The sequence below is a fragment of the Elephas maximus genome, chromosome 3 (assembly GCF_024166365.1).
Source record: "Elephas maximus indicus isolate mEleMax1 chromosome 3, mEleMax1 primary haplotype, whole genome shotgun sequence".
In the NCBI taxonomy this organism is placed as follows: domain Eukaryota; kingdom Metazoa; phylum Chordata; class Mammalia; order Proboscidea; family Elephantidae; genus Elephas; species Elephas maximus.
Genome location: NC_064821.1, coordinates 114240943 through 114255156, shown reverse-complemented (window position 1 = coordinate 114255156; position 14214 = coordinate 114240943). Strand labels below are relative to the sequence as shown.

Below are 14214 nucleotides of genomic sequence, written 5' to 3'. Positions count from 1 at the left end.
CCCACAGTGTCTGTTCACATCCACAGGCACTGACTATGAGAAAATACTAACAACCATGGAGCCACAGGGATGCCATTTATGGATAAAAGCTATTTTTGAGAACAAGAAGCCTCTGAGTGAGATTATTACTCTTGTTAGGTGCCTCTGAGAAGTAAATTAGGTGTTTAAGGAGGTATATTCAACTCTTTTAGATCTCTACATTGCGTTTATTGCAATGACAATAGTGATATGGTACCCTTGGCTTCCAAAGTGGGCTTTCTCAACTCCAGGCACTAAGTCCTCTTATGTGCAAAGTGCTGCAATGGGGCTGTGAGGGAGGCAAAGGCCCAGGTCACACTCCTTGTTTATAAGGAATTCACAAGCAAGCTGGGGAGACAAAACACTGTATATGTACGTATACATATAATATGCACAAAATATAATCCAGTATATAGGAGTCCCTGGGAGGTGCTACCAGTTGAGCACTTGGCTATTAACTGAAAGGTTGGAGGTTCAAATCAACCCAGAGGCACCTCTGAAGAAGGGCCTGGTGATCTACTTCTGAAAAGTCACAGCTGCTGAAAACCCTACATTCAGTTCTACACTAACCCAGTCCCAGTGCCGTCGAGTCGATTCTGACTCATACGCGCAGCTTTATTCTGAAACAAATGGAGTCGCCATGAGTCAGAATCAACTCAAAGGCAGACGGTTAACTGGTTTGCTATACATGCCAGGTGAAATACAGTCAGTAAATTCCATACAGGATTTGGGCAACAGAGCTGCAGTTAATCTACCTTTGTTTAGATATTCATTTATTAACACAGTCAGTCATTCATGCATTCACAAAATATACATTGTACATCATTACTACCTTTCTATATGCAAAACAGGAGCCCTGGTGGTGCAATGGTTAAGCACTGGGCTCCTAATCGAAAGATTGGTGGCTCAAATCCATTAGCAGCAGCTATGAGGGAGAAAAGACCTGGCAATCTGCTGCCATAAAGATTACAACCTAGGAAAACCATGGGGCAGTTCTACTCGGTTCTGTGGGGTCACTATGAGTCAGAATTGACTCAACGATACACAACAACAACAACAAATATGCAAAACACTTCTAATATAATAATAGACAAATCAGGATTCCCAATTTAAAGCCTGGTGAAATGGAGTTAGAATTATGAGTTTCTGTTGGCAGAGCTGGACTGCATCCTTGGATCGTCCCAGTCTCGGGAGCAAACTACCTGATGACCCCGAACAAGCATTTTCACTGGTGGCTGGAAATGGTTTTGGAACAGAGTTTTTCTGTTTCGAATTCACTGAGTGTCGTGGAGTTTAATCCTAGATGCTGACCTTGTTAGCATTGCTGTTGAATAGAGTTAACACACCCAGACTACCCCTTAAATACACTTCAAAAACTAATCATAACATGTTCAAATTTTAGACCTGAGAAAGAACTAAGCAATTATCAGTTTTACTAGTTTCTAACACGAGGTTGCTTATTTCCCTTTAGGATTCCTAAACATATGATAATAATAATCATATTTTGCATACAAACCATGACATAGACACTATTATTATCTCCTCTTTACAGATGAGAACTGGGTAACCACCTATGCGCACACAGTAAGGGGCAGAGGCAGGACTCAATCCCAGATGCAGCCAACTCAAACGTTTATGCTCTTTTCTGCTTGTCTGTGTTGTCCCCTTCAGAAGTCCTAGTGGCGCAATGGTTAGCCACTTGGCTGTTAACCAAAAGATCAGTGGTTCAAATGAACCAGCAGCTCCATGGGAAAAAAGACCTGGAAGAAAGACCTGGGATCCATGGGAGAAAAGATCTCCTCCCATAAAGCTTAAAAAAAAAAAACCCACTGCTGTCGAGTCGATTCTGACTCTTAGCGCAGCCTAAGAAACCCTATGGGGCAGCTCTACTGTGTCCTATCAGGTTGCTATGAGTTGGAATTGACTTGACAGCATGGGAACAACGACAATGCTTTGTCCCCTTCAGAAATACAGATCCAATGAAATGGGATCACCTTGGTGGGGAACCAGTAATTTATTTCATGCCTCTCATTTCCAGATGAGGAAACTGGAACCGAACAAGTTAGGTCGGTCACTCTGCAATGATGTGTTTGGGAGCAGAGGGGTGTGCTGTAGAAGTTGATAGAAAAATGAGTTGAGGAATTCATTGATTTTAAATAAATAAATCCATTCAACTAAACAAGATATTCCTTGTGGAGCCAGTTTAAGCCTGAAGTGTATGGAGCACCAGAGAAATGTACCATCAAATGGAGAGTAAATCTTGATTTTGAATCCTATCAACAATCTTCCATTAAAAAATACCTTGGTCTTAAAAAGAAATTCTTACCCAAAGGCATCACTATTATTCAAATGTGTGGAAGTCAGAAGCTTGCTGAGATGAGACCACAGAATGAAGAGTTAACTAGCTGCAGAAGTGAGAAGGGCATATTACTTCTCTTTGTGATGCCCTGGAACCTACTTCCAATAAGGGGAAAAAAAAAAAAAAAGATGTCAGCTTCTGAAAAGATAAAGAAGAGCTAAGGCAATTACCCTGAAAGTTTATCTTTTTCTGGGTTCCAGTCAAACACTTTTGACCACTACTGTTGGCAGCAGTTCTATTTCTTCCCATCTGACAGTACCTGCTGTTCTCAAAAGTAAAGGTAATCAATCACTACTCATTACCTGGACTCCTTCAGGACAAGACCAAGTGCCTTGGCATCTTGGTATCCTCAGGTGCTTAGAAAAGAAAACCTGGAGAATGTTAAGGGCATAGTTTGTGACTGTTGGATAAAGCGTTGAATGAAAGAATGAGTAAATAGCAATTTAGCAACTATATCTCCAGAGGGGAAACCCTGGTGGTGTAGTGGTTAAGTGCTACAGCTGCTAACCAAAAAGTGGGCAGTTCAAATCCACCAGGCGCTCCTTAGAAACTCTATGGGGCAGTTCTACTCTGTCCTGTAGGGTCACTATGAGTTGGAATCAACTTGACTGCAATGGGTTTGGGTTTTTTTTTCTTTTTAATTGCCAGAGGCTCCTTGAAAGAAAGGCCTGGCGATCTACTTCCAAAAAATCAGCCACTGAAAACCCTATAGAGCACAGTTTTACTCTGATACCACGGCATTTCCAGGTGTCAGAATCGATTTGACAGCAACTGTTTTTACATCCACAGAACTGTTAAGAACTTTGAGATGCCAAGGAGATGGGAGTTTTATATACATACAGTTTGGTACCTGTCCTTAAGAAGTGTCTAGTCTAGATGGGGACTAGAAATGAGCACCTCTATGAAGTGTACTCTGCGTGGGAGCTACTATAAGGGCACTAAAGTTCAGGAACAGAGTAGAGGAGGATGCAGCAGATCTGGGGTATTCCCTTGGCCTCAAAGAATGAGGAGGATTTGGATGGATGGGGGAGATGAAGGTGTCAAGTCTGTAAGAAGTGGTGGTGATGAAAACTGTGTGTTGGGGTGGGGGCGTGGTTACCAAACTAAGGGTCCATTGGGCAACAGGAGAACTTAGTTGCATTGGCTAACCGGCCAGTTTATGAAGACAGCAAAACCAGGCCGAGACATTTAGACTATCATGGTAGGGCAGGAATTCTCTTCAGAGCCACAACCCCCTCCCTTTTCCCTGGAAGTTAAAAAAAAAAAAAATTTTTTTTTTTTTGGAAGTTAAGTACAGCTATAAATGTATCCTCCCAAAGAGACAACAAACATTGCAACTTAATATGTGTACCATTTAAATCAAATAAGGTCTTTTTAAGGCTTTTGAAATGCAAACTGTGGGTTTGCTTTCATATTCACTTATTCATTCCACAACGGTTTATGGAGGGCCTACTTGAGCTAGAACTTTGTTAGCACCAGGGGGGCACAAAGATGAATAAAACTCGATCCCTATCCCCCAGGAGCTTACAGCTTAGTGGCTGAGACAAACGTGTACACACAAGTTCTTACAATAGGAGGTAAAAATGTAAACACAGGATTGTATGGGCTTAGTTCCCGGAGATACTACACGGAGGTGGAGTGGAAAATTAGCAAGGTTTTTCAGATGAGTTGATTTTGGGACCAGGTTTAAAACTCTGATGGAGTAGAACACGTTTTCTTTAAGGCAATAAAAGGGTCCAGACTCTGGAAGCCCAGCCGGGTGGGGGAGAATGTGAACAGTGGTCCAATTTGGCTGGAGCGCAGGATTCCTCAAGGGGCGCAGTGGGGCGCTTAGCTGGGTATAAGCCCAATAACCGAGGCTGGGGCTCGACTGAAGGGCGCCTAGCTGAGACTTTATTCCGCATTTCTGCGCTTTGACTTAAACATCTATTAGGTCGCTTTTTAAATTCTCCGTTTTCCTAAAGAGAGTTCTAGCATTTGGGGGTGGGGGATGGGGACCGTTTTCTAAACTCACTGCGTAAGTTAAAGGTCTGAGAAGCTGTCCACTGTCGATTTAAATCTCGCACTTCGGGAACTAGAAAAAAACGTGTGAGAGAAGGGTGGGGGAACCCACTTGCCAACAACAATCCCCAAACGGTATCAGCTCCTGACGGGACAGGCTGCCTGCCAGACCCAGGAACGGGGCGCCCACGCCGGCAGCCCCTTGGAGCCCCGAACTGGCGGGCTAGGGGGAGAGGAAGAGAGGGAGGTAGGAAGGGAGGGAGGGTGGAAGCGCGAGAGGGAGGGAGGAAGAAAGGGAGGGAGGTGGCGTCATGTGATCCGCTTCCCTGCTCCTTTAAGCGTCCACAGGCGGCGGAGCGGCCACAATCACAGCTCCGGGCACTGGGGGAGCCCGAGCCGGCTGCGCTGGGGGAATCCGTGCGGGCGCCTTCCGTCCCGGCCCGGTCTTCGCTCCGCTCGCGCACCCCTTACGTTTTGCAGCGCCCAAAAAGGAGGCGAGGGAGGAGGGAGCGTGAGAGGGGAGGGAGCAAAAAGCACACCCTGAAACATTGATTTTCCGGAGGAAAAAAAGGGGGGGCGCAAAAATGGCTGGGGCAATTATAGAAAACATGAGCACCAAGAAGCTGTGCATTGTTGGTGGGATTCTGCTGGTGTTCCAGACCATCGCCTTTCTGGTGGGAGGCTTGATTGGTAAGTGGTAGAGCTGCAAACTTTTCCCCTGTTCTCTCTTCTCGGGCCCCTTCCCTCTGCCTCTTGGGCTACTTGTTACAGTATCACTGCCTTGCTTCTATGATCTAATTAGTCCGGCTATTGTGCTTAAGAAAGCAGAGCTCCATGGGGCTCCGTGGGGCACAATCCAGTCTAGTGGCTAAGAGAAAAGGAGGGGAAAAAGTTTTGGCCTAGTTTCAGTATCCACTTGAAAGGAAGGAGGGGGGTAGTGGGGGTGGGAATCTTAAGCATGGCGACGGATCGCGCAAGGAAGCGCTTGGTTACAAAGTTGTTTGTTCGCCCCCCCCCTCCAGACCCCGTGCATTTTTCCCGCGTCCCCCTTTTCCTCTTCGTTTCCTTCCAATCAACTCCCGGGGGGCAGCGTAATCGACTTTATTAGGAACAACAGAAGAGTCGAGGAACTGCGCTCGGCATAAATCCGGAGCCGTTTCAGGGTTGCGGTTGTTGCATGTCTAACGTTGCATTTGGTCGTCTCGCCTGGGGGGTGGGGTGGGGCCTTGCAGTTTGGGTCGCGACCCTTGTGCCCTCGTATTCTTAGCCCGTCTCCCCATCCCCTCCGTGGTCGCCGACAGGTCTGAGCCATGGACCGGGGGGCGGGATGGGCTGGGGTGGAGTGGAAGAAAGTCCTTGGCTGGCGCCGCGGGAAGTTGGAGAGATCGGAGGAGAAAAGCGTACCCTAAAGGTGTTGCTTTTGGCCCCCTGCCGTCTCGCGGATATCCCCTCCCCCACTTCTTAGAGCCCCCGGAGCTGGTGAGTGGAGTCCCTGGTCCTTCCTTGGCTCCCAGGAGAGTTCCGCCCCCGTAGGCCCCCCGCAGGTGACAGCTCCCTACTCTTGGCGACGGCGCCTGCCCAAGGGCGTCCTGCCCCTGCGTGCAACGCCCGGACCCCTCGGAGCCAAACAGGCTTCCGGGTGAAGATGGTTCGATGGACTTTCCATTCGGAAAAACTCACTGCTTTCTTCGTAACTCATCTCCATCTCCATTCATCCACCCCGGCTCTCCACACTAGCGCCGTCCCCGCATCCCCCCCCCCCCCGCGCGCCCAAGATTTAGGACATCCCGGCACAAACTTCACCGCAAACTTCGCAGCGGGCGCGGGTGGGAGGTTCAGTATCCTTACTTCACGGCTTTGCTAAAGTTTAAGGAATGGAAAGAGTCCACCGAGGGGCCTTCTCCGGGTATTCCTTGTGAGAGCTCGCGCGGCTTGGACTGCAGGGGACCGGCGGGGGGGTGGTGGTGGCGGGCGGCGTGGCCGCGGGAGCTGCGCAGACTTGGGCATCTCAAGTCTTGTGAGTGGTGTTTTGTCTCCAGACTTAAGTATGATGGGCACAGATTAAAGGGAGTCTGGTACTGCAATCACTGCAACATCCAAGCTAATTGTTCTAAACAAAGGAGAGTGGGAGAAGCAGCCTCACGGAGGAGAGAAATTTCAGGAAATGGTGCCTTTTTCTCTGTGTACGTATGTATCCACGAAGCAGAAAGGGGCTGAGAGTTTTCCAAGCTTGTGTCCTCAATTTGAGCCAAACAGCGTGGTCTTTTTATTTCCGGAGCCTTCATCCTCAAAACACTCTCCCTCTCTCCCACACACACACAACACACCCCCCCCCCCACACACACACACGTGCACACACACAAACGCACTGATTTTGTCCTTCGTGCTGCTAGCTCCTGTTTGGCTACGTGCTATCTCCATGTTTCCCTATATTGGATTTTTCCGAGGCTCTTAATACCTCCTCTCGCTGGGAGTTGAAGGCAGCCTTCTCTGTGCCCTCACAGTGATTATGCAGCGGTCACAATTACACCTCTCGTCTCCCTTGATGAGCAGTTGCAGTTAGATGCCATTGGATCTTGTGTGATTTCAGTGGCAGACCATAATTAAAATTTCTTGCACCTTGTGCTTTCAGAATTAAATTGGCCGATTATCCCTGTCTGACCTTCATCCTCTTTGAGGTTTTTGCACAAGCCCTGAACCATTATACATAGTTGCCTGGTGTTTGTTGGTGTGTGTTTCTTTTTCTAAAGCTGATCTAGCCATGAAGAGCCCATTATCCAGTGTTGCAGACTTCCTAGGACACTTCTGGAACTAGTATAATTTCTGTAATCCTAGTTCTGTGGAGAAGGTCCGAGGGCACCTGTGAATGGCTGTTGGACATTAGAGTTGCCCTAGGGTCAGCACAGTTGTTTGTTCAAATGGGAGTTCTATCTGGAGTCAGTGGTGCCAGGAGTTGTGTTTGCAGAGAACTTGATTAGTGACCATGGTTACTTGACAACTACCTCAAAAAGTCAGTGACAGGTCCTAACTGTAACTGTTGTGTGTGCTGTTAATTCTGACTTGTAGTGACCCCATGTGACAGAGTAGAACTGCCGCATAAGGTTTTCTTGGCTGCAGTCTTTACAGAAGCAGCTCACCATGTCTTTTCTCCCAGAGAGCATGGCTAGGTGGGTTTGAACTGCCAGCCTTTTGGCTAGTGGCCCAGTGCTTAACCATTAGGCCATCAGGGCTCCTTAACTATAACTAAATAAACCAACTTCTTTAGTTCCAGTATTTCGTGAAAAAGAAAAATATTTATGTAACATTTCTTGGGGTAATTAGAAACTGCTTAGCCTTCCCTCTGTCCTTAATTGCAGAGGCTGTGTTCCCAGTTCTAGTCTGAAGACTGAACAGATTATATCCAGTCCATGTCACTTTGAACAGTGACTTTACCTTCATCTTTTCCGTTTAGAGAGTAGCTTTTTTGTTCTCTATAACAAATCTAGGAATTTGGGTATGCTACCTAGGGAAGAAAACTGAACAAAAGGTAAGTGAGATGTTTTCCCACCAAATATCCCTAGTACACAAATTTCCCTGGAAAGCAGATGAAACTGAGCAAAGAATAGAGCCTCAACAAAAGGGGCAAGTAGAATCAGTAAGTAGTTGAAGGACCAGTTTGTAGGTTAGAAAGTCAAAGTAAAGTTCATAAGCCACCTTATCCACTCTACTCACTGAGAAGAGAACTCTTCCATTGCTCGAGTCCCCAGCTACTTCAGAAGTCTGGTGTCAGTGGGTGTGGATTGTCTCTCTAGTCACATTTGCAGTAGGCCAAGTGAGGAAGTGAAATCTTTACTTCAAACTGATGAGAAAATGCTTCTTTGTCGTTACCGTTTTTCCTCGTAAAGATAAACATGACAGTTTGGGAAGGGCAGGATCTAAATGGTAAAGCTTCTGATTGTAAGGGTCTGAGTACTACACATACACACACACACACGCGGAATAAAAACAAACAACAACAACTCCCAAACAGTAATGACAAACCATGTGCCGTCCAGGCAAGTCAGTTAACCTAACAGGCTTCAATCTCGTTGGTAGATTAATGAGTTTTAGGTGCCTTTAATTCTAAAGGAGTCGGTGCCACAGTAGTTAAGACCTTGGCTGCTAACCAAAAGGTTGGCAGTTCGAACCCACCAGCTGCTCCTTGGAAATCCTGTGGGGCAGTTCTGTTCTGTCCTATAGGGTTGCTATGAGTCAGAATCGACTCAATGGCAATGAGTTTAGTTCTAAAATTTTTTGACTTTTTCAGTTTTACGTGACATTTAGACTGGTGTTTAGTTACAGCCTTCTGGAATTGATGGAGATTCAAACATTAGATATAAAGCAAATAGGAGCAACTGGGTTTTGGTGTATCCAAGTTAAATACTCTTATGCCAGGAGTCTTCTTATGAAGGTTTTTTTTCTTTCTCCTTATGCCCAGCATCTATATTCTGCTAAACCTTTAATGGGGTTTTGCACAAAACTCTGGAAGGCATTATCTTACACGGTAGAATTTGGGATATTTAAAAATTCACTGAATTATATAAGCCATGCTTTTGTAAAAACATCGAGTGCTTATAAAATCATGCATCTGATTGTTTTCCTATGTATTTATTGAGAAAGCCTTTTAAGTAGCTAACTTTTTTAGTATTTATAATGCGCTTAAACATTTAAGAACCCCTGAAAGAAAATAAAGTATTTTTAAAGATGTAGCTTAATCTTTATCCTCCTTAAAAATAAGCCTGCAGAAAATTTTTAAAAAGGTCCTTTGATTTCACGTTTGGTCAGTTTAGTTCACGGAGAGGCAGCTGCAGGGGTGGTGGAGGGGGGAAGGGAAAGAGGCTATGTGCCTGAAACCAGAGTGCAGCCAACTAAAAATCATGAACTTGAATCCCTGGCCCATTATGTGCAATTTTCTCAGCCTCAAATTAGTGATGTCTGAGGGGGATATAATGGTTGAGAAAGCAGGTCACTGTTCCCACCTGCCCTAAGACTATTAGGGTATGAAGATCAGGACTGGATGAATAAAAAATTAGTGCATTGTTTTAAGAATACCCGTAAATGAGGATATTTCACAGCCAGACTCCAAATAAGTATCAATAAATCACCAATTTTTATTTCTTTAGGAATGGTTGCTGTTTCTTTCAAAAGCTCACTTATGTAGAGGCCTTTTTTTGTTTTTTAATGCTGAGAAGCGTGTGTGTGTGTGTGTGTGTGTGTGTGTGTGTTATTTCTCAGTTTGTTTCCAGGATTTCTCTGCCTTCCGTTGTATAATCCGTAGTATTGTTCTATTATTGCTGAAGGAGGAATTACTGCTGGCCTTGATTATAGTCCATTCGTGTGAATTTTTTTTTTTTTGTTATTTGTGGAATTGCAGAATTTTAAGAAATTAAGTTTATGTATAGTATATTAGAGTTTGCTTCCTAATATATTAGGTTTTAAGCTTATCGTAGTATTTATTTTATTTTGTAATTCTGCAGAGTTTGAGCATCTGGTGGGAACCTTAAAAAGCACTAATGAATTGGTCTTTGGATGATGTTAGCCCACATTGTTCTGTTATTTAATTCTGCTTTTTACTTTGTGAAATTTCATATTTCGCTCAAGCCATGTCATTTTTTCTCTTTGTTAACCACCACTAATGTGGTTTGTACAAGTACCATGCAACCTCGCAAATTCTTGTAAAGTTTTGGCAAATGTTTGTACTAATTGAAATCGTATTATTTAACTTAAACAAACAAACAAACAAAACTTAACTATCTACTTGGTTATTGCAACAAAATTGAGTTTGTGGTAACAATCTGTAATCATTTTTTTTTACATGGTTTATCTGATTGTTCTTTCAGTAAGGCCTGTCTCCTTTGCTGTTGGAATTTTCCTTTTTTTCTCCATTATAAGTGAGGAACATTTCCTTCAAATGATAATATTATGTGTGGCTTTGTGAGGATTTTGAGACCCCCAACTTTAGACTCAAAAGTCTTCCTTAGCTAGTTGACATTTTACAATAAATTGGCCTTTAGAATTTTTCTTTAATCCGTATATGGGGAAAGATATTCTTACCCTATCTTCCTCATAAAGATGTTTCTATGGAGATTTTAGAACTCGTTGAGATTGTATGAAGGTCCTTAGTTTAGAGCTCAGTTGTGCTACTTGCCTAATATGCAGAATATTTATTCAAGCCCACTATGTGCCCAGAATAGGCCTGCAATGCTGACTGGGAGTTGGAAAAGAGGGGACTTGGAGCCTGGATAAACTAGGGGATCCATTTGTAGCAAAGAGCCCGTCTTAATCCAGGTTTTAACAGCAAAAGACTTACTATGATGAGGTTTTCTAGCATCAAGTTAATTGTCACTCGTTTGTTGGAAATTGGAGGACATCTGAAATTAGAAGCTCTGCTAATTAAACCGTCAAATAATTATATTAATATATCATATCTTGAAATGGGTATATTAATAAAAGTAACAAATGTTTAACATGTTTTGAATATGTACTGTGTGCCAGACATTATCTAGTGTAATTCACAGAAAAGCCTTGCCAAATTGATACTGTTGTGCCCATTTTACACATAAGTAAACTGAGGTGTGGAAAGGTCTAGTAAAATTGCCCAAGATTACCTAGCTAGTAAGGATCAAAGCTGGGATCGAACTCTAGTGAATCTGATATCAGAGCCAGAATTCTCAACCACTAGCTGATCCTCCACCCACCTTCCCAAACCTTGACTTTTAGTCTGAATAAGAATGATTTGAATGCAGAAAGTCATAACAAAGTGTACCTTATTTTTGATTATCAAGTAACATATCAAAAGAAAAAAAATATATACATATATAATGTACACCCTGGAGTCCAGCTGTAAATACCAAGGCAGTGCCTTGCCAAGGGTAAGGGAGGACACCTTTTAAGAAGTCTGCATATGCCAGTCTAACCTACTTCTTACAGGTTCCAACCAGTCCCCATAATTGTATGAATCATCTAATTGGCTGAGCAGCCGAGTTCATTAACTATAAAGTGTTTGAGACTCTGCTACTCCAAGGAAGATTACTCGATTTTCTTTTCTCAAGCGGGTGGTTTTAACATAATTACCTAGTTATATTAGACTGAACTTACCCTATCAAAGAAAGAGGCGAGAACAAGAGAACTGAGAGTGGAGAGGATTTTAGAGGTGACTGTCGGCTGCGGTGGTGGAGCAGTAGAGAGACGAACCTCTTACTGAAAGTTGAAAATTCTGTTCTCCAAAGCCTAATTTTTGTTTATATACACATCCATGCATAATAATGAGGGCCTTCCAAACCAAAGGCGCTGATGGACAGCCGCACTGACACTGTAAATAGAACATGTTATTCTTTGGAAAAAATGCTGATAAACTTCCTCGTTTGAAAGATTTGCAGCCCTCAATTTTAGTAGGGTTGTGAAGGCATGAAAGAATGGTTGTGTATTTTCATTTAGGTTTTATTTCTTCTCTTAAGTGTTGTAATGGTGGCTTAATAGACAAATACGCCAGATATTGAGAGTTCCAGAGAAACTGCCCTGATGGGGGTAGGAGTGGAGAGGAGGAGCTTGAGGCATTGAAATTCTGAACCTGATGGCGATGTGTTTTTCCATTTTCCTTTTCATAATAGGGCTAATGTGAAAGGATTGCTAAATTACAGAAAAGAGTATCTCATGTATTTGAGAACAGAGAAAGACACTGAAGTTCTTTAGCCTTTTACTACCACCTCCCCCTTCCCTTGCCCTCCTGCGCACTTTCCACCACACACACATTCAATCTGTAATTAAATCCTGTAGGAGAGAGAAAGCAATAATCAGATTGTTGCCTGCCTAGTAGAGAATTACTTGGTTTGATCCACAACCGATCTTGGGGATGGTGCAGGACTGGGCAGCATTTAGTTCTATTGTGCTTGGGTTGCTGTGGGGCAAGGGCTGCCTGGATAGCAGTTAATAAGAACAAAGAGAATGACTTGGCTTACTACGATCTATTACTTCTTGAGGATTTACTGGGTGATTATGGGAAGCATTTTACATGTGTTGATTCATTTAATGCTCAGAACAACCCAGAGAAGCAGTTATTGCTACTTTCCATGATTTGCAGATAACTGAGGCTCATTTAAGGAACTTTTCTGAAGTTATGGAGATAGTAAGTAAAAGAGCTGGGACTCAAGGCCGTGATGCTTGACTGACTCCTAAGCCATGCTCTTAAGCCTAATTCTCCTGTCCTCCCATTGTCCCTTCAATTTCCGTAGGAAATAAAGGGTGGCGTGTGGTAAAACCGATTCTATACAGATTTAATGGAAGACGAAAGCTCAGTCTCCCCTCTTTCTGTTTTTATTCCTTCCCCAAACCACTCACTGCCATCACTGCATGCTTATTGACCACTGTTCTAGTTATTTCCTAAACCAACTCTTCATATCAGACATTTTGAATGTTGACCAGTACTAGCAGGCCATGTTAGGGAGAGCTGAACCTGAGAAAATTATACTCCAACTCTCACCAAAAGAAATTGTAATATAAGTCAGTTTAATATGAATGGTCTTGGAGAAGAAGTCAGCACAGGACAGCTGATAATTGTATCTAAAAACTTGTCGAAATGACTGACCCACTGAATGTCCTCTGGGCATAGTGTAAACTGGGTCCTCCATGGAGTTGCTGAATGCCAGGGGGAGGAATTGAGCAAAGGGAGATAGATGTAGGATGTGGACTCAAGGTAGGTAAGAAAAACTGAAGCCTTTGTCAACATAGGAGCCCTGGTGGAGCAGTGGTTAGGAGCTCAAGCTGGTAACTAAAAGGTTCGCGGTTCAAATTCACCAGCTGCTCCTTGGGAACCCTATCGGACAGTTCTATTCTGTCCTATAGGGTCTCCTGTGAATAGGAATTGACAGCAATGTTTTTTTTTTGCGGGGGGCGGTGCAGTTGTGAACATATGAGACCATCTCTTCAGGACACAGATTGTACCTGGATTTCCAAAATCTATTTCTGATGCCACCCATCCCCCTCCTCCACAAACTGAGTTAGTGTTTCTATTCCATATTCTTGTTTAAATCTTGGGCCTTCAAGTTCAGCTCTCTCTTTCTCCTTCCTGTTCCATTCTCTTAATATTCCCTGGCAAAGGGCATTCTTTTTTTCACTGACCCACAGGAATTATAGGCCCTTCTTAAACTTCGTTTTAATATCCTGAGTTAATTCAGAGGCTTTGTCCACAAGTACGCATTTCTGAGAAAACAGAGGTAATTATGAGAAGAGGGCAAGTTATTACATTGGCTTTTTCTTTAGAAAGAAGTTTACAGTTTTTAAATGGCAGACTCCATTTTATTCAAGCTCAAGGTTAATAAGGCCAAGTTTGTAAGAGCTAGTTGGGGGTTGGTTAACTGATCCTGGCTGACCCCCTTCCAGAGAGAGAGTTCTTGGTTTCAAGGCAGCATTGTGTAATGGAGAAAAACTTGGCTAGGATTCTGCAGATAACCTGTAGTCTCAGTGATCCCAAGAAAGTCAAAAATACTTCTTGCCTCCCTCCCTCAACTGTGACTGGGACAAAAAAAAAAAAACCAAACCCGGTGCCATTGAGTCTATTCCGACTCATAGCGACCCTATAGGACAAGGTAGAACTGCCCCATAGAGTTTCCGAGGAGCCTGTGGCGGATTTGAACTGCAGACTATTTGGTTAGCAGCTGTAGCACTTAACCACTATGCCACCAGGGTTTCTGTGATTGGGACAGGCCCTCCTAATTCATGGGGGATTGTTGTGAGGATTAAGTATCACTGGAATCTACTATCTGGAGGACATGACATCTGTTGGGATGCCTCAGTGAACTTAGTTCAACAGAGATGTGATT

The 14214-nt window shown here is 43.7% G+C and overlaps 1 protein-coding gene across 2 annotated transcripts in view; it reads left to right on the top strand.

Annotated features, from left to right (window-relative positions):
• The first annotated feature begins 4721 nt into the window (after positions 1-4721).
• Positions 4722-14214, top strand: part of WLS (Wnt ligand secretion mediator) — a 127235-nt gene continuing 117742 nt past the window's right edge. For both annotated transcript variants that reach the window (XM_049879553.1, XM_049879554.1), the window contains exon 1: positions 4722-5068. In XM_049879553.1, coding sequence (XP_049735510.1) covers positions 4963-5068 — 106 coding nt within the window. In that variant the 5' untranslated portion in view covers positions 4722-4962. The remainder of the gene's footprint in view (positions 5069-14214) is intronic.